This window comes from Astatotilapia calliptera, chromosome 15 (assembly GCF_964374335.1).
Source record: "Astatotilapia calliptera chromosome 15, fAstCal68.1, whole genome shotgun sequence".
NCBI lineage: Eukaryota > Metazoa > Chordata > Actinopteri > Cichliformes > Cichlidae > Astatotilapia > Astatotilapia calliptera.
The window spans coordinates 7,689,106-7,713,835 of record NC_137436.1 but is presented as its reverse complement, the minus strand read 5'-3'; the positions used below and the strand labels follow the sequence as shown (position 1 = coordinate 7,713,835).

General features: G+C 40.4%; 1 protein-coding gene across 2 annotated transcripts in view; it reads right to left on the bottom strand.

The window, feature by feature from the left end:
- The window catches only part of nbas (NBAS subunit of NRZ tethering complex), a 179,142-nt gene that overhangs the window by 119,158 nt on the left and 35,254 nt on the right, over positions 1-24,730 (bottom strand). For both annotated transcript variants that reach the window (XM_026142564.2, XM_026142563.2), the window contains exons 19-31: positions 24,167-24,245; positions 22,313-22,417; positions 21,956-22,092; positions 17,367-17,453; positions 16,085-16,238; positions 10,830-11,015; positions 7,716-7,889; positions 7,210-7,343; positions 3,917-3,979; positions 2,107-2,229; positions 1,920-2,022; positions 1,213-1,290; positions 920-1,074 (exon numbers count right to left, since the gene is read on the bottom strand). In XM_026142564.2, the coding sequence (XP_025998349.2) occupies positions 920-1,074; positions 1,213-1,290; positions 1,920-2,022; positions 2,107-2,229; positions 3,917-3,979; positions 7,210-7,343; positions 7,716-7,889; positions 10,830-11,015; positions 16,085-16,238; positions 17,367-17,453; positions 21,956-22,092; positions 22,313-22,417; positions 24,167-24,245 (1,578 nt within the window). The remainder of the gene's footprint in view (positions 1-919; positions 1,075-1,212; positions 1,291-1,919; positions 2,023-2,106; positions 2,230-3,916; positions 3,980-7,209; positions 7,344-7,715; positions 7,890-10,829; positions 11,016-16,084; positions 16,239-17,366; positions 17,454-21,955; positions 22,093-22,312; positions 22,418-24,166; positions 24,246-24,730) is intronic.

The following is a 24,730-nucleotide window of genomic DNA, read 5'->3' as shown; positions in this document are numbered from 1 at the left end:
AGTCTGACCATTAGTTGGTGGGCAGCCAGTATGTGTGGACTATTAATTTCAAAGCACCACAGACATTTAACACACCATGTTTTATCCAACACCCTCACCCAAATAACGCACACGTGCACAGATTTACATGCACACACAGTGGAAGTGTTACAATTGATGGTGATGTCCAAACGTGTGGAGGGGGGTCTTTGTATTAGTTCCTATAAATGAATGACGACCCAATTACTGTCCCAATTCCCCACTAGGAACAGACGGCAAGGTTAGACACCCACCGGCCCCCCTCTGAGATCAGAGGCCAGCAACACACACACATGCACTTACATACACTGCTGTAAAAAGTATTGGGCCCTTGCTAATTTATTAGGTTTTTGCACTTAAACGTTTGAGATCATCAATCAGTTTTAATATTGGAGAAATATAGCCTGTTTAAATAAAAACTGTTTTTTTTAAAGGATAATTTGAATTATTTATTAATTGAGAAAATGCTAATTTCCCCATAAAAATAATAACTGGTTGTTTTCGTATATCTTTTTTCCCTACACATGAAATCATCATTTAAATGCATCTTCTATTTACTCGAGTTATATTTGTCTAATTTTACTTGTTTGAGGATCCAAAGCGTGCAAGAGTGACAAATAAGCTAAAACCTAAGAAATCATTAGGGGACAAAAACTCATGGCACTGTGTATACAGTTCATGTAGTAGGTGAAAAATTATAATGAGACACCATTATTTTGTTCCTGGTCATAAGTGCCATAGAAGTGCAATAACATTCACCTACCTACACGGAAGCAAACATTGTGTCAAATAAACACTTCTTCTTTTTGGTAGTTACTGTACAAGTTTTGAAATTAATTTACCTTAATACCTTAAAGATAAAGAACTGGGGAAAGGAAATACTCTCTCTTTTCCTGCTCACCTGGCCAGCTCCATGCAGGGGTCTGTTAGCAATTTGGATGAGTTGAAGTACTCCCTGGCAGCAGCCAGCACTAATTCCACGCTGTTGTCATAGGCCACCTTCAGAGCATAACCTTTACCCCGAAAAGACAAGCTGACAGGAACATCCTGACTGACCTGGAAACATTAATACGAAATGTGGGGATTAGTGAGACAGCGAAATTAATTAATTAAATTAATAAGCAGTTTAATATTCGGACAACCCAGGGTGAAGCTGGAGTGTAATTCTGCGAAGGAGCGTCTTATTTAATGTACCTTGGAGCAGTGCATGAGCTGTCCTGCCAGGCGTATGTTCTCCACTCGGCTGGAGCACAGCAGGGACTCGACAAAAACCTGCAGCGGTCAGGGAGGAGGAGAGATATTATGCAGGGAGAGGCAGCGTTTAACCGAACAAAAGTTGTAACATTGTAGCACTCTAGTATTTTATCTGAACTCTCCCTGAGAGCGGTAACATGCAGCTTAATGTGTGAATTATAGACCACAGTGTCACCGAAGGCACAAAATGAAAATGCAGGCACATTAACACATTTAATTACACGTTTAATGTTAGTACAAGTCCTAACAACCTATGGATAATGCGTGTTTTGAATAAAACTGTATATAAATACTGGACAACAAGATAACGCTAATGAGGAACTGCTCTAAACAAGCGTTCATCCCATTAGCCAGCTGAAGTGAATATTCTTTGCCAAAAAGTTTACAAAACCCACAATAAAACTTTTTGTTATGAGATCGTGATCACACTAGCTAGCTAATTTCAAGTTTTCCACAGTACAGCCTGATGTCAGTTTTGAAAATTATGAACTCAACTGGAGTGAAATAAATAAATATAAAAAGTGTCTTTGGTTCCTCAGTGAGATCCACCTGTCTCTAGCTAAAATTAGAATCCCAATTAAAATCAGAGTGAATACTGGATGCACCTTGCCAACACAAATCTTCCCAATATTGCTGAAGTGTTTTACCTGATGGCACGTCTCTGGTTTTAGGCAAGTGTAAACGTTCTGCTGCATATCCAGCAGGTCCTGTAGTAGAACTCTCCACATATTCTCACTCACTGGAGGGTTTCTGGACACACACAAACGTTCAGCATGTTTGTGGCATTTATTTCTATGTGTCTATTCATACATGTGTACTTTTCAAAGCTCATACTTGCGGCCGGTGTGACGACACAGTTTGACCATTAGCTGGTGGGCTTCCTCGTCATTGTTCTGGCTGTTTTTCACATACGAGATGGGCTTCTGTAGACCATGTTTCTCCAGAACCTCAACCACACTGTTAGGCATTGGAATAGATGGACAAATATAACATGTAATCACTGTTGTCATTAAGGGGGAAACCACTAATATGATCACACAAACTAAGATTAGGAAAATCACACAATGAAACCACAACGAAAAAACAAAAGTTACATTTTTCAAAACATTAATTCAGGAAAAACAAAAAACACAAAGACAGGATGACTGCCATCAGTAAGCGTCACAGTTGGAAACGCCAAGCAAGACAAAAACATGGCAAAATGATACCTGTGAGCGATCCAAGGGAGAGAGACAGAAGACACTTAAACTCTAAGCTGTTTATTATTTTGGCAGCAGAAAGTCATTTGCGAGTCGCGGTGCAGATGGAGCAAACGTAGAGCAAGACTGAAGAGCAGCATGATAAACTACACGTCAAAGTGACAGCACCTAGGAGCACGTGAATGCATGCAGTCTTATATGACCAAGGGACAGAGAAACAGTGAAAGCGTGTGTGCATGTGTGTCGGTGAGGGATTAGCATGGCACCACCAGCCTCAACAGGGTCGTGCTGCTACAGATGTTCACTCTCTGCTGCAACTCATTACCATAGTAAACAGGTGCCTCTGTGTGTGTGTGTGTGTGTGTGTGTGTAGCTATATGTGTGAGTGTAAGACATACAACAAACCCTGATATTTACAACTGTGTTTGTGTGTGCATGTTTGCTCAAGTGTGAAGTGTCCATGTGTGTGTGTGTGTGTGTGTGTGTGTGTGTGTGTGTCGGAGGAGGGGGGGTCTGCATGTTCCTATGCACATATTAATGCACCAGCAAGTGGCAGCAGCTGAAAACGGCTTTCATTCTGGAGGCGCTCGGTAAGAAGACACTTTGCATTTACTGCCTGATTCATCTGGATACGAGCGTGTGAGTCACTGCGCTTCAACACAAACGTACACGAACACACTACCCCCACCTCCCACCCCGGCGTGTGTTTGTGCATAGCTGCCTATGTCTGTGTGCAAATATGTGAGTAAACTTGTATGTGAAAGGACACACTAAGCCTTAACGCTGCTTCCTGTTGCTGCTTCCTCCTCCTCCTCCTCTTCATCATCATCCACATTCCCATTTCCTTCAGGCTCCTGCCCTCCTTCCCTCCCCCAATCCCCACCTTCATCCTTCCTCCTCATCAGTGCTTTGTGTTTGCAAGTTCACCCTGAGGAGCAGGGTGGATGAGAAAGAGAGACAGAGGCACATGGCCGATTTAAACCTGTAACAGAGAAATTGCCTGAGCTTGTGCCATGGGACACACACCGGACTCTTGATACTGAGCATGTGCATAAGTTGTATGTGTACCCACCCACCACCCCCATCCAATCAGGCACATATAAAGGGAGGGAAGCAATAAGCATTTCTACACATTGAACGTTTCCAAAGCATTGCAGCAATAATCACAAAAACTAAAGGGCTGTTCCTCCCAACAATTTATGTGCCCTGCCAATAAATACAGACAAGAAACATTGGAGTGTGAATACTTAAGTTTTTTGTTTTTTTTTAAAGTAAGATCAAAACACACAATGTTAAATCGAGTCTATTACAGGAAAAGAAAAAGCAGCAAATCCTCATACCTCAAAGTCTGGAACCAGCTCTGATTTGTAAATCCAACTGTTTGTGCTGACAGAAGACAACAAGAGAGAGGAGGAAGTGAAAGCTGACAGACTGTATTACTTTACCTCAGGTGCTTCTCAAGTTTGTCCACCTGATCATGGAGTGATGGAGTGATGTCTGTCTGTGGCCTGTAGAACAATAAAACACACAAAAAGAGTTGTTACTTCTCTGTAAGTCTGTGTTACTAAAATTAAATTGGAATAAATAAAGTAGAACGCAAAGTAGGAAAAAGATTTGCATCATAAAGTGTACGCCTAATCCCCAAGCGCATGCCTGTGTGCGTATTTATGGCAGTACAGTTTCTACACTGTACCGTAAATGTGTGCGTATGTGGTCAACCAGTGAGGCTGTACTGATTTTCCACTAAAAATAAAACCCCATGATGCTTTGCCTTGAGGCAAAGGATTTTGGGTCAGGCTGGCCTGCGCCCCACTAGAGTACTGACCCTGATGAAACAACCTTCTGTTTATGAGCATCAGTGACTGTGAATGTGTGTCAGTGAGCGAGTGAGGGTTTTTTTTTTTTTTTTAAATGTATCTATTTATTTATTTGTTCATTTAAAAATAAAAAAATCTGACCTTTCCATTTCTCTGCTTTTTCACCCCCATCTCTGACTGTCTGTGCATCTCCACCTCCAGCTCTTCCTCTTTTTAATACCCATTTCTCCCTCATTCTATTTTTTCCCTCTCCTCAATCACTGTCTAATCCCTTGTCCATTTTTGGATTTCCCACTCTCTAAGGGTGAACGCACGTTACATTCTTCTGAGCAGATTTAGACCTAATTAAGCTGTCTCACAAGAAATATCAGAAAATTGGGTTGAAACTACTAAGTCATGGTTTCTCTCCTAGCTTGCAGAAATCTGTAATATTCTTGGCCGGGGTAGCAATTTTCAGCTTAGTAAGTCAGACACATCACTCCTGAGAGAAATGCTAAATTGAAGGCATTGCATATACAGTATAGCACCTTGCAGCACTCCTAAACCAAACACTGCAGAAAGCTGGCCTGTCTAGCAGAAAGGAAATGTTTAGTCTGAAATGCATATATGGGTATTATGCTCACCGAAAGCAAAAGTGTAACCATAAAGCGATTTTTTTTAATGGAGTGTTCATTAAAACTTGCAATTTATTATATATTATAAAGCAATTAAATATTAAATGAGAGACATAAAGAGGGTAACTTGTACAATATACAGTAAAATATACTGGGGGTGATCTATAAAAGTTGTGGTTGTTTCTAGAAACAGCTGTAGTCAGTTCCTTCATTTTAATATCAAGCGGCATTAAAAATCAATGCAACTAGCAGTAAACCACGTGTCGCAAACATAAGGAAATCAGTTTTCTGCATCCTATTTAAATATTCTCCTCTTTTTACTTTGCGCCATGAGAAAAAAAAAAGTTTGTCATTGTGCTCTTTTTGTAAAGATCAACTACTTGGTACTTTCTTGGTACTTTTAAAAAGAAATAAAGGAAATAAACTCTTTGGGGGAATTAACTAAATAAAACAATTTTGCAAACTTGGAAAACTCTATTCAATTAAATTAAAATATGCCTGATGAGGCATGGATGGGCATGTTTATTGAGACTGGATGTTTACAAGACTGTGAGTCAACAGCATTCAAACGGTTCTGTGTTTTTATTGTAATAACTGCACTGATTTCTATAAGTGTTGCCTCTTTCATATCCCTACATATAATAACAATAAGAAGAAGAATTAAAAAGGCTAAAATTAACACTGAATCTAATAAAAACTAAACTAAAAACAAAACAAAGAAAATAAATAAATAAAATGTCATTAGATGATACAAAACTATAATAAGTCTGCTAACAATTTGTCAACGAGAAGCTTTTTCACATTTAAATGGATCATGGGTATATCTTTGAAAACAAATAGCTAGCTAAATACAGTGTAAAGTAATAGCAGTGCTCATATTTGGATAATCAATAAAATAGCTACATTTATCGATGTAAACTTCACTGATAGTAAAAGAAGTAATATTAATACGGGTGCTAGCAATGTATACATTATTGAGTAGCTTTTCAGGATTAGCTAGTGTGCCATTAAGGTAAAAACAGATCCAACAATTTGTTTGTTGCTGATTGCTTAGAAATGCTAATAAGATCATAAAAAAGGTTTATGTTCATGTTTTTTTAAGGAGGGAAAATACATTTTTGTGATTTAAATAAAGTAACCCAGCAAATAGCTTAGATTAGTCTACATTAATAATATTATGGAATATTATGATAAGGAAAAGTGGAAACCAGAACATCAATGATGTAGTAGCTCATCAGTGACAATTCTTGTGAATTGTAAATGGACAGATTGATGATGGATAACTCACCATGACATGTGCTAAAAAAATGTATCTTTAATTCACAACTTTAAAATGTAAAACCGACACGCTTATCTGTCTGCGTTACACTTGCTCAGTTTAGTGGAAGGCTGCACTGCGGCTGAAATCATGTCCCCAACCAAACATTGCTTGTTGCCCATAACAGTGACTTGTTTCAGTACAGTTATCCCCACTGTGGCATTATTTAGGGGAAATAAATACATGCCACTCACAGCAATGCATATCAAACTGGAGCTACGTGAGCCAGTTGCTAAAGGAAAAAGATCTAATTGCTGAAAATCATGGCTGTCATACTGTAGCAAGTGAACAATAAACAACAAAGCTCGCCAAAAGTGGTCATTTAATTTCTCAAATAATGTGCACACTGGATGGATAATTCTTCCAAGAATAAGTCATTAGGATTAATTTCAGCTACTCTTGACACTCTAATGACCCCCCCCCCCCTCCCCCTCCCATCCTCAGCCCTTCACTATCCACTCAGTCTCCTTCAAATGCACTACATACCCACACAGCCTCATGGGGAACCTAAAGGACAGCCTCTCTTGCTATATGAAATAAAATGTGCTGCAGAAGAGGTGGGGGAGAGAAAGGCAGAGACAGCAATACCATCAGGTAGGAAATACTGTGTAGACTGTAGCTACGCTAACTGATGGCTCCTTGGAGTCAGAGCTAAGCGTAAAAGAGAGAAGAGGAGGAGGGAAAGAAAGTTACAAGGGGAGAGGAGCACTACCTAAGGCAGTAGTTAGGTTTATTGATAGGTCCTAAGAGAGATGGAAAGGTGAAAGGAAAGGAAAAAGGTGGGTTGCTTGGAAGCAATGTATTCTTGTGGGCGAGGCAGCGCCGGACTGCTTTAATATCCTTATATCATGGCTTATCTAATGTATAAAGCTTACTTCTGTCATTACCAGAATATGCCCAATTGACTTATTGACTTGTGCGTTATCGTGCACGGCATCGTGTGTGTGCAATTTGTGTGCGATTTGTGTGCGTGGATGCGTGCGTCTGACCCGTAGCCCCTCTGTGGCAGACACTCCAAGATTTCATAACACAGGCTGAGCTGGTCGTCTCTCTCACAGCTGTAGATGCACTCCAAAGCGACCTCCATCAGCTGGTCTGGGTCCCCAATAATCTTCTGCTGGCACTGGAGGAGAGAAGAATAAGAGTCAGTATGTGCATATCAATGTGTGATTGACCCCGTAATTTATTTGTACCTACACACTGAAGCATTGCATCAATTTAAGCATTTTCTTCCTCTGGAGTGTTTGTGTGTGTGTGTGTGGTTCATGGCTTCTAATGGCCCAGAGACCTGTCCTTGGCTGCGTCCTTATGGGGTCATAAATACAGCATTTACAGCGCAGGGGCAACAACATCGGCCTTGACATCACACAAACAGCCAGAGCTGCAATGTCTGCGTGGATGTGCTTTCATTTTCCTGTCTCTCCATTTATGGTTACCCAAGTGTGACGCCGACTACACTTGTGCATTGTGTGTGTGTATGTATACGGATACTTGCATCAGGTTTGGAGTGCTTGAAAATGATGAGGGGCAGGGTGAGGTCTTCCTGGGCCAGGCTGACCAGGTATTCTCTGAGCAGAGATTTAGCAGAACCCTCTTTCTGTCCCTCACAGCGATGTAGGAATGGCACCATCCACTGGAAGGAGTCTTTCACGTAGTGCTCGGTGCTGGACTGATAACAGAAAGAAATTAAAGATACTTAAAGATGCAATTCAGGCAGGATACTAAAAATAATGTGACCTAGTGTGTTGAATAGATAATTCACTTAAAGTGAGTAGTATTCTACTGGTAGGAATTTTAGCCTAAGAAACTCTAGTCACTGATTTTATCCTCTTCATTTGTTGCGCTTTACATTTACATGTTTATGTAAATAAAATGAACTTAGCTCTTCCAATAAAGGAGAACCTCTGGGTGGAATGGTTGTTAAATTCATTTGTTTTCTTTTATATAAAAGACTATTAATGAGTTATATACCTTTCTGTTTGCAGTCATATAGCATATACTCCTATGGGCTAAATTTAGAAAGCCAATCTGTCAGTTGCACAAAAATTATTGTGAACTACATGGAAATAATGGAAATACTGCACTGATCACAAATAACAAGGGGTCTGAGCTTTCTCTAAATCACACACTGATTAAACTACCAACACAGAGACACACATATTTCACTGAGCTAAGCCTTTCTGGCTTTTGAGAGCCTGCTGACATGTCACCAGGTTTCTGATCCAAACACCAAGCAGTTACATAGCACAAGCTGAGCTAATTTCCACAGTGAAAAAGACAGATTTTGCACCAATCACCTATAAATTTCCTACAGCATCCTCTCCAATAGCCAACTTTGGGAGCAGCAATTTTGTGATGCTGTACCAGTGAAGGCTTTTTGGCATTTGGCATTAGGGCACTAAAAGTAATGACGCTATAAAAATGCTTTATAAAAAGCCATTATCAGTTTTTATTGATCAATTAACTTTATATGGATTTCAGTAAAAAGAAAAAAAAATCAAATAAGCATTTGATGCAGCCACCCTTTGCCTTTAAGTGGTACTCATACTCATTTTATTTATTTATTTTTTGAAGGGATTTGGCAGGTAAACTGTTCTAATCACCTTGAAGAACTTGCCACAGTTCTTCAGTGGATTTATGCCATCTCGAATGCCTCCGTCTCTTTATGGCATCCAGACTGAATCCAAGATGTTGAGATCAAGGCTCTGTGGGGGTCATACCATCTGCTGCAGTGCTCCTTGTTACAAGCCGCAACAGCATGGTTGGTATTGTTCTCAGCTTGTGACTATGAGTGTGTGTGTGTGTGTGTGTGTGTGTGTGTGTGTGTGTGTGTGTGTGTGTGTGTGTGTATAAGTTTGAGTATCATCATTACGTAAAGCGGTCCAGGAGACACAACTACTACTAAAGGTGGTTTTACTTTGTCTTAATGTGTCTTTCTGGGTAGTAATCGATATCAAAATGTGTACATTGTAAAATCTTGACACGGCTGATTTTTTTCCTGTCCATGTTCAGACAGCATTATCTTGTGAATGCTTTCTGCAACCACGATTCACCTCATATCCCCAGAAAGCTAGTCTTTGCTTCTTCTGGCAAATTAAGGGTTAAAAGTGAATGTAGTCCAAAAGTTTAAACTTTTAACCAAGACAATAATACTGACACTGCTGTGTGTTTATCAAGCTGCAGAATGAATTTGGGAATGATGGGATGTCTGCACGATGGTGCTGTGTTACAGATAAGAACGCAAGACATGAGTGTGTGCGTGTGTGTGGAACATCAAGGAAAGTTAGTCGAATTTTTTTTTTTCTCTGTTTTTGAATGTTTGTTAGAAAATTGCAAAGTACTTCAAACCGCATTTACATGAAATTGTGCCATGCAATTAAGCCTGAACTTGAACCATAATAGCTGCAGTATGTGGGCTGCGATGTGATTTGAGCAGATGCATGTCAAGTTCGTGCAAGGCCTTGCACCCACCTTGCGACAGCTCTGACTCAGGATATACAGATAAGAGAGCATCAGCAGGAAAAATGAGATTGAAAAAAAATAAATAAATAAATACTTGAATGCTAAATGCAAACTTGCACACCCACGCGCAACATTTTTGCTTTGCTGTACTGTCTCTCTGATAAAGAAAGACATCAGACGCAGGCAAAGAGGGAGATTTAATCTAGGCGAGTTTGGTAAACACTCAAACACACACAACCACACACACAGACACAGACACATGTACATACACACACAGAGCGTCCAGAGGGAGTACCAGTCAAACAGCATGTGTTAGTGCAGTCAACAACATTTGCTGGCTGCCTGCCTGTGTGGCAGATACTACTGGCAATGGGCCTCATAGGCTAAAGCTGGCAGTTATTAGCTACAATTTAGAGGACAGCTCATATTATGTACTCCAAGGGGACTTGTAACTGTAGTACCTGCTATATAGAATAGCTTTCATAGCTCTCATGTTGCTGTTGGAAAGGAAGCTCGTATCATCAAATATGAGTGATTTCAGGAATGAAAAGGAACTAATTTACTTGGAGGCTGCCGTTCAATTAGACTTTTAAATTTTTCTGTTTGTTGCCTATTCCAGTTGCAATTAGCATAAATTATGTTTCTTTAAGCAACAATCAAGGACAATAAAGTAACTATAAAGTGGAACTGTATGAAGAAATGTAATGGCAGAGAAATGGGAGGCAAGCTTTCTATTTGTTCAGACAATGAACACCCAGACAGGCTGTGAAACAAAGCAAGCGGGCTGGGAAACGCAATTTAACAGCGTCGCGTGAGGAAAACAACGTTTTTCAACTGAGAAAAAAAAAAGAAAGAAATTATTTGCATTTGAAAAGGATAAAAGAAAGAAATTATGAAATGAATGACATTCATTATAATGAAGATAAAAACAAAGACAATTAGAAACAGTAAAAAGTTTGGACACACGTACCGAATGTGTCCAAACTTTTTATTGGTATTTTATCTTCCAGCTTTTGTACAGAGCTTTTCAGTTACCAGACCTGCTGTGCATACATGATTTTGTGCAGCTAAAAGTATAACCGTTTCTGTGGTGGGGGTCAACCTTTCCCAGTGTGCAGTTAAGCAGGTGGAAAATTAAGTCACGTACGTTTTTCATGAGCAGGCAGAGTTTGTCAATGTCGCTGAGCTGCTGAAAATCTTTAAGAGTCAGACCCAGTTCACATGATGTCTCATACACAAGTGTTTCCATGGTGACCAAGTCATCGCATAATCGCTCCAGCCCGGGGATTTCCCGCTCCTTCCCAAGACGCACCAGCGACAGGGCGCAGTCCACCTGAGACAAGAAAGAAAGAAAACCAAATGAAAAACACGCTAGAGGAGGCTGACTACATGAATTCTACTTAAAAGTACATTGAAAAAGAAAAAAAAAAAAGACAAGATCAGTGGTCAACATCACACTTTCACTAACTTCTTAACGTCTCCTATACTTGGACGTTTTAAGGAACGAGCACTGTCAGTGAGATATTAAACACACTGTTACTGTGCCTCAGATTGGGTACTTTCATACTTCCATAATATCTTCAGTGCATGCATTCGTTCACACTGTGTATCACAAGTACACAGATGGTGCTGTGATAAAAGACCTGATAAAGGTCAAACGGTCGAGTGTGAAACAATGCACTGTACACTCAGTGGCTGCCGTTTTGGCAACGTGGGAGAAAGAACGAACGAATTTCCAGCCAGCTGTACCAAGATCTGTTGTCTCTGTTAGCTTACATGATAAAGAGCATATCAGCACTTCCATTGTTTAACAAAAGAAACGCGTTCATAAACCACCAACAGCATAATTGTCAACAGTGATGAAAAATTTGCCATGCATACTTTGGGGCAACACCACCCTCTCACAGGAACAGATTGAATAGGTTAGTTATAGGGGTCGCTACTCTGGAGCCAGTGGAGGTGGTTCAGGCATCTGACTTGGAGTAGTTATGTCCTACTGGGAGGAGATCCCAATACACGCTATTGAGATTACATCTCTCACCTGGCTGGAGAGCACATTGGTACCCCGTGTCTGCTTAGACTGCTGACTCCGCAACTTGAATGGCAATAAAATGTGTCAACAGAGAGCATGTTGTGTAATTTATGGAGCACTTTAATAGTTTCATGTTGTGAGTTAGATGAGAAGACTCTAGGGGCATCTATAGAAATGAAATCAAGCTAATCTTGGTTTCACACTCCCAAAGAATGTGTTCCAGGACTGTGCAGGCTCTTTGAGATGTTCTGTCCCGAATTTCCTCTTCTTCTGTGCAACCAGTGGTTTTCGCCTTGTTTTAAAGCCTCCGTGCTTCTATTGATGAAGGTGTGTTAAACTCCTTGAATTAAAGCTAAAAATCTTCAATCACTTATGGATTTGCTCAATTAACATCCATAGTGTTGGTGTACAGAAACAAAACTAGAAAAGTCATTATTGTTTGAATACTTATGGGCCAAACTGTGTATACACACACACACACACACACACACACACACACACACACACACACACACACACACACACACACACACACACACACACACACACACACACACACACACACACACACACACTAACCCAACCTCTTAACCATGACACTTGGGCAGAAGGCAAATAAAAAGCCTGTTTGCAGCAATGTTCGTTCAATAAAAATTGTTGCCGAGATAACTGGATTGGGACGTGGAAAAAACAATATCCCGTCCAATCCAAAAGCAAATAATAGCTGTCAGTCATTACTAATATCCAATCATTAGACCTTCAGCAATAAAACATTGAGGTTTTGGGCTTCCTGCTGCTCCTAATCGATACAATTCCATCCAGAAAATCAACCAATCAATATGCAACCAGCTATATGCCGGCAATACGCCCAGCCAATTGATGCTCGGCCACCTGTGGATGTTAGCCAATCAATAGCAGATGCTGCTGGGTCCTGCGGTGATGATTGCCTTTTCTACACCTTTTAGAGACAGCGCACACATCCTTGCTGCATCTTTCCTACACAAAGGCACAAGTGCCCACAGGCACACAGAAACACAGATACACAATCAATGCAATCTTGTTGTCTTCAGCTTATCTCAACACACATTACTTATTGTTGAATAAATAACTGCATGTCTTCATTTGCAAAAAGTATCCCCACAAACACACATTCAACCCAAAACCCAAATCACCTTGACTCAGAGTCTGAGCAATTAGATACAATGAGAGGGGGAAGTCTATTGATCTAACTGTGAGTGTAGATCCTCCTCGTTCTTTCCGCTCCTCCCTGCTCTCCAGAGATAGATTCCCCAGCTAACCACAGACAATTCAGATGTTGAAATCTCACACTTTTTAATTACGACCTCATCTCCATCCCCTCCCCTCGTCTTTCTGTAACACGACCCTCTCTCTTTGTGCTCTCCCCCCCCTCGCCACAACGGCAGATTTCACTCTTCACTGTAATATTCCAACTCAATTTGATGCTTCTTTGTCTCTCACCCTCGTCCTATCACACTCCTTTCTTTCAAACGGAATTTTTACATTTTCTCATCAGCTCTGCTCAATTTTAATCCTGTTCCCTTCCCTCCCACCTCTTCGAAGTAACAGTCACCACACTAGCCTCCATTTGAACTCCCAGCCTGCCCCTTTGCCTTTTCTGTATGCCAGCCTCCCCACGCTCTGTCTTGTTTTCAAAGCCACCCTCTCATTTTGTGCCATTTCGTTGCCAGCACAACAACCACTTGGTTTTAATATCCTTTATTCCTACCCTTTTACCCCCTTATAACTGGTGATTTTCTTCCCCACAGACAGCTCTTTCCATGAGATTGCTTTCCCTTTTTATCTCCACACCTATCTGTGCTGCCCTCTCCTCTTTCTGTGTTTGTAATACACTAACCTAACAAGGGCTGTTGCATCGGCCCAGCATTTATCTCCTCTTTCGGCTGCACTTCCATTCTCTGCTTGCCCTAGCTCGTGTCTCTCTCTGAGTCATCTTGTCAATCTTCCCATCAGTGTCTCGCCTCCTGCCACATTGTGACTGGTTTAGAACACTCCAGCTTCCTCTGATGTGGCTCCTTTTAATCAAGCCCCATTTTACTCCATTAAAACGCTCTCCCAAGCATAAACAGGGCCAGATGACGAATGAGAGGAGGGTGCCAATAAGAGAGAACAAACGAGACGAAACGTAAAAAAGGGCAGGGAGAAGGGGTGGCTGTGGGGGGGGGGGCTCAGCAAATGGCAGCAGAGATTTTCTGATGTATTTCTGTGTCACTGCTGCTCGTGTGAAGAAAAAACTAAATGTGTGAAATAACCAGAGACGTGAGAGTTCGGGACAGTCCAAAGAGACTCCTGGAGTAAGATGTGATAGAGCAAATGAAGATGAGGTCTAATTAAAAATGAACAAGGGAGAGAATGAAAGAGGGAATTGGTGTGATTCCTTGAGACTAACAAAGGCCTCCTTTTACACATGCACTCGAATCTCTCCCTTTCCTTCTCTCTTGAGTGGATGATGAAAGGCACGATTCCCCAGTTGTCTTCAAAAATGAGCAATGGACCCCAAAATCTCTATTTCGCCAGCCTCTTTACAGCAAGTGGAAGGGATAAAACGGAGAAATGAAGGGGAAAGATATGACTGCACCCTAGTTAGTCCTTTCACAAAGACAAAGAGAGTGCTGTGACAACCTTGATCCATCACTCTGATGGAGGTAAAGAGGGGACGGAGCTGCAGCGTGGATAGTGTGGGTGGAGAGATCGGGCTGCTCTAGCGTTTACGTCCCATTACTCCACTAAACAAGTCCTATCAAGTCTTATTTTTCACTTGCAGCATCAGAACGCGGATGACATAAGCCTCGGGTTCTCTTCATTAGAAGTCCATATGGCAAATATGATAATAACTGTCACAGATCAGATCAAAGTGACCTTGACTGATGGAGACAGGCAACATACCCTCTGCAGTCTGCAGTCGTCATATTTTTCTGCCCTCATCATCTAAAAGAAGTGTGCGAAACCAATTGTCTTTTCAATAGCCAGATGTCTATTAATTCCTTTCTGCCGCTGCCCAGCTGTAAGATCCAATCGAGCAGAAGGAACGTTAACAGTCTACGTAAAAGGTTTCCCCTAACAGAAGAACTATGACCAGTTGGAAATGATTTGCATTGGTAATAAGGGATGAACAAACTAATTGAAAAGTTGCGAGGTCACCTGATCATTTTAGTCTCTAAAACAGCTTGAATGCTTGAGCGTTGAGGTTGAAATTACAAATAAAGGCTTTGTAAGGCCATGAGAGGTCAGCGGGAAAACATTTATTGCTATTACAGTCTGCAAGGTCAGGTAAAAGTTCTGCTGTCACAGGAAGGGTAAGATGCAATCTTTCATTAAATTTTGCTTCCAGGTCAAAGTAAGAAATTCTTGTAATGTTTTAAAGTGCTCTGGAGCAACAGTTCTTGGCATTTTTTTTTTTTTTTACTGATTTTCAATCCAGTCCTTGTACTCGACTATTTTCAGAAGAATGTTTTTGTCTGTTAAGCCACTGAACACTGACCTTTGAATCGTTCAACCATAAAAAAGACACCTAGATCAAGCAATGAATGTTGTGTCTACACATAACAGACAACTTTGTATATATACAAAAATTGTATTATTAGGCATATTTTGACTAGTGGAAAGAAAGAATTGTATGACAGCAAGAGGTCTAATGGAGTGTTAAATACAAATTTTAAATTTTTGGTTCAAATCATTAACACTATGTACAGAGGAGGTCAGGAGTGAGGTACAGTCAGTGTCTAAGACCATCTCTAAAACACGATGGAGGCTCTATCAATGTTTGGCGCTGCATTTCAACCAGTGGTGTTGGAGATCTTGTCAAATGATGTAGTTAACTACCATCAGATTTTCCTTTTGTTCCACCATACAATACCATCTAGAAAGCATTAACAATGGATTCATTTTTCAGCATGACAATGAACACAAATACACTCCCAATCCAGTAAAGCATATGTGGATAGAAAAACATAAAAAGGAACGTTAACAGTCACGGATTGGCCTCCTCAGAGCTCGGACCTCAACATCATTTCGACAGAGAACAAAAGGCAGCCAACATCCAAAGAAGATTTTTGAATGTTCAAGAAGCCTGGCGAATTATTCCTGAAGACTACTTAGTAAAAGAAATTAAAAGAAAGCTTGCTGAAGGCAGTGCAGGCTATGCTGAAGAAAAATTGGTAAGAATACCAAATATTGACTTTCAGGCTCATTAGAATTGTTGAAACTCTGGTTTTGCCAAATTTCCTAGAAAAATGTGAAAGAAACGAGGGGTGGCTCAACACTTTTGCATAGTAAAATAAACATATAGTGACTGACTGTAAGCTACAAGCGGATACACAGAATGTTTGTACCTGTCTGGAGCAAGAGTCGATATCCTGGGCTCTGCTAATGTACCAATCAGTAAGCAGCTCTTTGGAGGGCGTGGCTGTGCGGAATCTCAGCAGGTCTGAGGCTTCGTCATACAGGAAACTGTCATCGTCAAACAAATTCTGCTCCAGCACCGCTCTTAAAAAGAAAAAGAAATGGATGAAGAGTTGCGCTCCCTTGCATTTTCACTTTATTCCTTTAATGATTTTTAGCTAATCAGCTAGAGCGGGAACAGTTAATGAGAGAAAAATGACTTTTATTTTGGCGATAATTCAGAATTATGTGTTTATCAAAAGAAAAAGAAAAAAATCTTACAAACAGATTAAAACAATGCACTGATACAATTATTTTTTATGGAGCCAAAAGTCAAAGCCTTACTCCTGTGCCATAAACCTATTTTGTTACCCAAAAACATAGCACAGAGAGGATCGTGCTGCTCTGAATAATCACAAAAGCAACTGATCCTCTGCTGAAAATGTTCCCCTAAAAATGAACAATTTATCTACTACCTACAGTGCCCTGCTGCTTTAGGAAATTACTTGTTTGTTTGCTTCTTTTTTCTTCCTTTTTTAAATGAAAGTAACACATTTATGAACCAGATGCACAGGGAGGGATGCCCAAATATTAGTATTTAAAAGACAGTCTTAACATTGTAGGATTTTTGATAAGAAAAACACAGAATATCACCTGACTCAATGGTAAAGGAGTTGAGCAAAGAGAGGGGAGAGAGATAAGGAGGGAAACAGAGCTGGAAGAGCAGAGATATAACATAGCCACCAAAAAAAACACTGCCTTAAACCTAGTTGCCAGGAATGTTGCTCCAATCACATTATCAAACATTCATCCTGTAATTTCTGGCCAAATATACCACAGTGTGCGACTGCTGTTATGACTCCCAACAGACGAGCAACAAAAAAAATAAAAAATAAAATTGTAAATGAAGCCCGGCCTCCCTACAGAAGCAGGCAAATGGCATAAATTGGCAGTGCAACAAGATTTGGTATTAGTTGGTTATGGCTGTGTTTAACATTTGGATAATAGGATGTCATGTGTTGTTTCACAAAATGATGCCAGCACAAGCATCTGGCCTGTTTGGAGCATGAATTTTAACAGTTCTACACTGCGAGGGGCTTTGTTATCCCGGACACGGGCTGAGTTAATTATGACGCGTTACGTCACATTTGTTTAACTGTTGGCTTTAATAATACTTTATGCACAGAGCTAGAAATCAGTACATTCGCCTCAGGGGTGATGTAACCTGTTTACCTGCACTCCTCTGCCTCACACCAGTCCATCTCTCTGTGTCTTTGCTCGTCCCACGGAATCAACACCAGCTCACCTCTGTCATCCAGACTGTAAATGAAAGAAAATGAAAAAAAGCAAGATATACGAGAGGACAGAAGGAGAAAGACAGCAAGAGAGAGGGGTCAGTTTTTAGGAAAAAGCACACCAATAGCAATACACCGCAACATGCGACATCTACCCACCCAGGCATAATGGGACCTTATAAATCAGCAAAGGCATTTACTGTCTCAAAGTAAACATAGCCATAAACTACAGCAAAACTAGAGAGCAAGCAACATATGGGAAATGGAAAGAGCAGAGTATAATAAGAAAAAGAAATGGGAGGAGGCAAAAAAACAAAATCACAACAATAAACAAGTCAAAGAACTTCTGAAGAGAGTCTGAATCGTGCCTCAGTTGTAAATAGCGGGGAGTTTTATTTTCTAAACGTCACGTTGGTCCCAAGCTTTACTTCTTCCTGGTCTCCTTGAGTGTGACAGGTCTAAGGAAGATAAATAGGAGACACGCAAAAAAAAGAAAGCCAAAGTGAAGAATGACTCTGTAGCTTCACGTGTCAGCGTTGACAGGACTCCGACGCTTGGACACAGACAACGTAACGACTCGAATGCTAAGACGCCGGGCTGAACAAAAGCAGTTTTGCTTTGGGTTTGTTTCTTTTTTCTTCTAGGATTAATGCATGGCTTCTTGTTATCTATTTGTTTGTGGACAGAAAAATATGTACTGTGGCTGTAAAACTCAAGGAGATAGCGTGGGCTACAAATCATCTACAGCTTTGGTGCAGTTAAAGGCCGAGCGCGCACACACGCTGCAGCAGTTTTTAGCACGGTCATAAATTCTCTCCAATCACAAAATACATAAGAAGCAAGCAGCAGCTCTGATTTATGTCAACACTCCAAAGCAGGAGGGTTTTTCACCAACACTCCAGCGCCAGTTCATTGATTAAGCTTGGAACTTCAACACTAGGATAACAGAGATCGAGAAGTCCCGCATAAAATCAGCCTCATTCAGTGTGGGGTTTTTTTTTTAATGACATTCCCTAACTCCCAGGTGCTCTTTCCTCATTAAAGACAGCGTAGTTAGAGAGTGGAAAGTAAATATCGGCGTGAGCGGCCAGATATCGATAGGAGGAATGAATTATTCTGTGCCTGCATCCCTGATCTACTTCGCATCAGAGAGGCAGGGGAGCAGGATTGAAAACAGGAGATGCAGAGCAAACCTGGAGCTGGAGTTTATTTTTGGTTTCCACAGAGATGACCCTTTGAAGCTACAGGCAAAGACTCCTTAAAAAAAATACATTCAGTATTCTCCAAGTCTACAGGTCCCTTCACAGACCTAATCAATATTACAGGAGAGTATTACCTCCCCCCCCCTTTCCAATGAAGCAAGTTCAGTATATAGGGAGTAAGCACCAAACAGATGGCTTGAGCTGGCTCCGTCTGCTGCAGTGTGGAAGCGAGCGCTGTTGGAGCAGCATTTGGTGCTCACAAGCTGGGGAAAATAGGAAACTGCCCCACAGCGGCAGAGCCATGATGGATGCTCACTGCAGACCCACAAGCACCTGACCTCCATACAAACTCAGTCGCGGCTAATAAAAGGGAGCTGTGTTGTAGTGTGCGTATGTGGAAACTATATTAAAAATTATATCTATATCTGTAGGGGTTTTTTTTTTTAAGGTGATGAATTTGCCACCCTCAAATACATGGTTTCTTTATAAAGCAGTGGCAGAGAGAATATATCTGTAAAATCCTGTTTCTGCAAATGATATGCTCATTTTGAATGTAATGCCAGTTTCAAAAAGGGCGGGCCAGGACCATGTTTACAACAGCGTTGCATCACATTCCTTTAACACTGTGTTTGGCTGCTCAAAATTTATTTTCCTTGGTTCTTTTCCATATCAAAATTTCACTCTGTGACAGGTTTGGGCTGCAGGCAGCCTGCAGACTCCTTCTGCTACAGCTGGATTATATGCTGGATGCTGTCTGGTATCGTCTTGCTGAAATAAGCAAGACCTTCACTGAAAGTTTTCTCCAAAACTTTATCGATTAGCATTAACCGTGTCCCCCAGGGATGTGCAGATTTCCCCCAGTTGCAGACCATCACATGGCCAAGCTGGAAGGTTTTGGATTAGTTTCAAAAACAAAAACCCACCTTTGTTAATATTAGATGAGCTAAATATCAACACTTGAGAATATATTGCAGGATGGTCTTTGCATGGCTGAGTTTGAACTTTTTTTTGGATGCAGCGGGCAAATGGTTTCTGGAAGTGTTTCTGAGTCTGTGCAGTTCTTTTTACCACAAAAAGCAGGTCCTTTTTTTTTTTTTAACGTAGGGGCACCCGAGGGCCCAAAGGTGATGGCAAAATTGGTTTTCAGCCTTGTCTTCATTTTCAGAAATTTCTCTGGTGTGTCTCGATCCTTTAATGATAAGACATGCATAGATGATGAAATCCTCAAATTCCTTTCAATTTTAGACCAAAGAATATGATCTCTTTGAACTGCTGAACTATCTGACCATGTAATCTTCCAAAGAGTGGGGTGAACCCCAACTCCCACCTTTATTTCTGAACGATTTTGCCTCTTCTTCTTGCCAACTTGTTGACAACTGAGCTAATGAGTTGCTAAATGTTCCACCAGGTGATTTTCCTTTTTAAGGATTAGACAATTTTCCAGCCTTTTTTGTTTGTTAATCCTGTAGAAACTTTTTGGACAGTTGCTGGAATCAGAATGACTCAAATATACTGTACATATAAAAAAAATAATGATTTTCATTCTTATGCCTTTATACTCAATTACACATATGGTTTGGATAATTTGCACATTTGTGCATTTACCTTTTATCATCGTACTTTTTTGGATGCAGGGTTGTAAGATTTTCACAGAAGCTAAAATGAAGTATCGAGGATTAAATAGAAAAACGAGTTACGATTTAAGGAAAAAGGCACGGTGAATGACTGGCTGCGTCCATCAGTAAATCCAGTCACTGCTATTAGTGAAACATAAAGAGGTGAGGAATGATTTCTTCCCTCCAAAACAACCCTCCATCACTCCTCGCTCCTATTCAGCATTTCTCCAAGCCCAAAGCAAAAAAAACAAAACAAAACAGGCAGTGTAGAGTGAAAACCAGGGGGAATAACACTGTAATAACAGACAATTGCATTTGTTCAAGCAAGTATCATTTGAAGGTGTTCGGCTTTGTTTGAATGTAAATTTAGAAGTAGCAATTAAGTCTCTCTCCTCTTATTTCATTGCTGTCTCTGCCAGCCCGTTAGCTGCGGCGCTGTGCGTACATGTGTGCAGTGACAGAATAAACTTGTGTATGTGTGTGCTTTTTAATGACGGCAAAAAGATTCCCACTGTGAGAATGTGAGAAAGACTCTTGAGTGCACGCTCTGACTGAGGTGCGATTCCAGTTTTAGGTCATTTTAATTTAAAATGTAGAGGGATGTGCGACTCTTGCATTCTACAAAGGTGTGACTGTGGATTCTCTGACATTAGAAAGGGTGCAAATCCCAGTGGCGGTATACTTTTCTTTTTTCTTTTTAAACAATGCAGTTTCTATATCGAAGTGTGAATTGTTGTAAAAGGGGACTTAAGAATACATTTGGATTACTTCAACACCTTCGCTTCAGCGGTTTGGGAAACAGCAACTCGTGTCTCATCAGCAACAAGAAAATTAAACCACCGACTCCGAGCATATTGTTATAATCCACTCTTCTCCTGGGAAACCTTGAGTCCTGTCGTCCATGTGGATGCCACTTTAGCACACAACACAAAAGCCACGTAAATATTGTTACATGCAAAGTAAGGCACTCCCCATGCAAGACGCGTTTATTCCTTCAGTAAAAATGAAATCCTACTTTTGTTCTTTATGGAGACTATTTACCTGCATGCAAAGCTTGCACAAACATGACTCTTCAATACAACTCAGACATCACAGGGATTTTGGGTGCATTTCAGGTACCAAAAATCTTGTCCCTGCCTACAGATTATATTTGTTTTGCAGATATTTGGTTATGAAGCTCATATCGCTTTGAACCACACCAAGCTTCAAATGCATGTTCTAGCTTTCGGAGTAAACATGCAATGAGTCGTTTCATTTGGTTCTCTCCGAGTCTCAGCAAAAGTCAACACAGAAAGGCTTCCTCCATTTACTCTTGCAGGACAAATAAATCAGACCATCTCAATGAGTTTTTCCCATCTATAATGCAAGAGTGCAGCGCTTGGTAAATCATTTGTGTCTGTGTAAAGTAAATACACAATAATATTGAATGGGTTGCATTGTTGTATTTTGTCATGTTTCTCAGGTCTTTGTCTGAATTTCTACGAACATTATTGCTAAGGATTGTCTTATTGCATTGGAGTCACACTGGGTTAAATATGTACACTTGGGTTTTAAGGGGTATTTATTATTTTCTTCTTTTTTTTGGGTTGTATGGAAGCCCCAAACGCAATTTCATTGTTCTTGACAATGACAATAAATAAATAAATACTAATACTAAATACTAAATACACATGGACCTTCTTGTAAGTGCGTATTTGTGCACGTCTTACCAGGCTTCTGGCAGCAAGGTGGTATACTCGTGTGGAGAGGTGGTTTCCGGAAAGTTGTCAAGGATAGCTAGTCGATGTTGAAGGAGTTCTGCTCCGTGATATGTGAAAAGAATGTCAAGAGCCTGCACGTTGCTCTCCTGTGGCCAAAAAAATGTATGTTAGAAAATGCTTAATGTCAATTGGTGCCTCGATTTTACCCTCGTGTGTGTCTAAACGAGCTAACCAAATCGCAGGCTTGATCTAAAGTAGAGAATCAGTCACATCCCTAGCTCCAAACAAAGATGCATACAGTTAAAATGAAAAGATGCAAAGAGATAATTAGTGAGACATTCTGTAGGAGTGTGAGGCCAAGGTTACCCTGGCGTAGTTTCTTGCTGACAAAACAATGTTTTGACTTCGGAACTTCTTGAAGAAGTCTGCATCGTATTTGTCCTCCGCTGCATGAGGCCCGCCAAGTATTTCCTGGAAAGTATAAAGCAAGAGAGAAAGAAAGAGAAAATACTCAGAGAGACACACACACACACACACACACACACACACACACACACACACACACATACACACGCATACACACACACACATTTACAGTTCATGAAAAGAAATTTGTGAGTCAGAGGGTTATCTTTCCAGAATAAATGTTATGAATGGAAAGGAATTCAGAGTAAAGATGCGAGGGAAAGTGCAAGTAGAAGATGTGACTGCCAATGAAGGCACTAAAGCAAAGCCAACAGAGATGCTATTTAATTTTTGTGGCTTACAGCTGTCTTGTCCTTTTAGTTGGAGTCATCTAAGTGCGTGTGTGTGTATGTGTGTGTGTGAGCATATGTCAGGATGGACCATTTGTTGTCCTGGAAAGAGGGATTTATGTGTATTTGTGGTTATAAAATCTCTGTAGTATCCATTATGCCAGAGCATGTGTGTGTGTCTGTCTTTGTGCAGAAGAGTGTGTGAGGCGTGTGTGTGTCTGATGGATAGCTTTTGAATGGGGTCCTATGCAGACAGAGCCAGCCCAAGTCTGGATGATAAAAACGCTAATATCATATTCATAGACAGCCAGAGAAAATGCATCGGGGCAAAAGGAATCTGACGAGTACTGCAGTTACCATGACAATGTCCGAATGAAGAGAGAAACGTCATTCTGTCTGAGTCGAATATCTAGCAGGATAAAATCTCATCTCTCCTGTATGGGAGCGAGTAGGGTCCTGTTCATCCGTGATAAGGGTCTGCATGTTAACATTACTCACTGTGAATCTGAAATCCACAGTTTTCAGTAGTTGCAAGTGTCTGCTTTAAGCACGTATCTATCCATCTATGTAGCGCTGAAGCAGTGATATTGGATTCCTATTAGTAGTGAAGTTAAAATAATACTTCTCAGTGTCACTGCTAGCTTTTTACCAGATCATGTATAAATTCTTCACATACTTAAAATGTCTTTCATGGACATAATTTCAATTTAAAAAAAAATGGAGGTTAAGTATAAATATTCATAGATGGCAGATGAGAAAAGCCTATTAGTGTTGAACAGACTGCTCATTAAAGTCGAACGCATTAGTTTGCCAGTAGGAAAACAACTATGAAATAAAGACTACAATGAAAACAAAGTTTTTTCTTCATTAATATTAGATTCATTAAATAAACTCTACTTTAATACAAATGTAATAATAATTAATGGTTCCTCAAATGCAATCTCTTTCCTCTGAAGTCTCTCCTGAGTTTAGTTATCAAAACCCGTTAAGTCACTGCTCGCAGTAGTTTTAAATATGATGAAAAAAAAAACCAGACTTTTTTCAATTAATGTTTTTTTGCATCACATTTAAATATTCTAGGAAGATGATATTGCGTTGTTGATCCGCAGAGCCTCAATTTACTTAATTTCTTCATTACATGTAAATAAAATTAAAAGTGTTGGGGCTGAATATTGGAAATTCAATTAATGAGTTTCTTGTTCGGGAGAATATTATGCCCCAGCTAAACAACAGAATATTAAGCAACAGTTGAATAAGTTCACTGGGTCCAGCTCTCCCAAAAGGAATATTTACTGAGATTCTCTTTAGTCTTCAAACATGCATCAAGTTAATTACTCGACAGGCTGAAAAAGTAAACAGCAAAAGATTTGATAAGGATAACTGTGGTTAGTTGCAATCCTAATGAAATCCATTTACATGGGAAAATGTGTAGAGTTCATTAAGTCAAAGGGCTGATTGCTGTTACCTCGTACGTGGCGAGCCGGTCCAGGTAGGAGAGAAGCTTCAGTCTGCTCCGACACAGTTCCTTCTGCTCCAGAGTCAGCCTAAGCATGCAATCATATTTAAACACGCAAATCAGCACCATACCAGCACAAACAATTCAACACAATTGACATGAGACCTCCAACACAATGACTTTGACTACAGAAATTAACTGCAATCAAATCAAACGCCAAGCTCAGTCTGTCGTCTGCACTAACTCACACCCTAGCTTTAAATTAACTGTAAATTGACCTTACACAGTAAGCCCACGGGGACCTATATAATAAGGCTGGGGACTGGTGACTACAATACCATACCATGCCCTCTAAACCTAATCATTTTCCAACAGCAACAAATCAACTCCTTATGACCACAAGAGCCACTCATTCAGGTGTTATGTATAGGATGCAAGCCGTCAATGAGGTGAGCGATTGCCCAGTGAGAACCAAATCCATTTTCAATGTCATTTAATCACAACCATAAATAAAGAGGATGGCCACAAACACCAAGGCACTGTGCTATATAGGCTCTACCTAAAACTCAATCA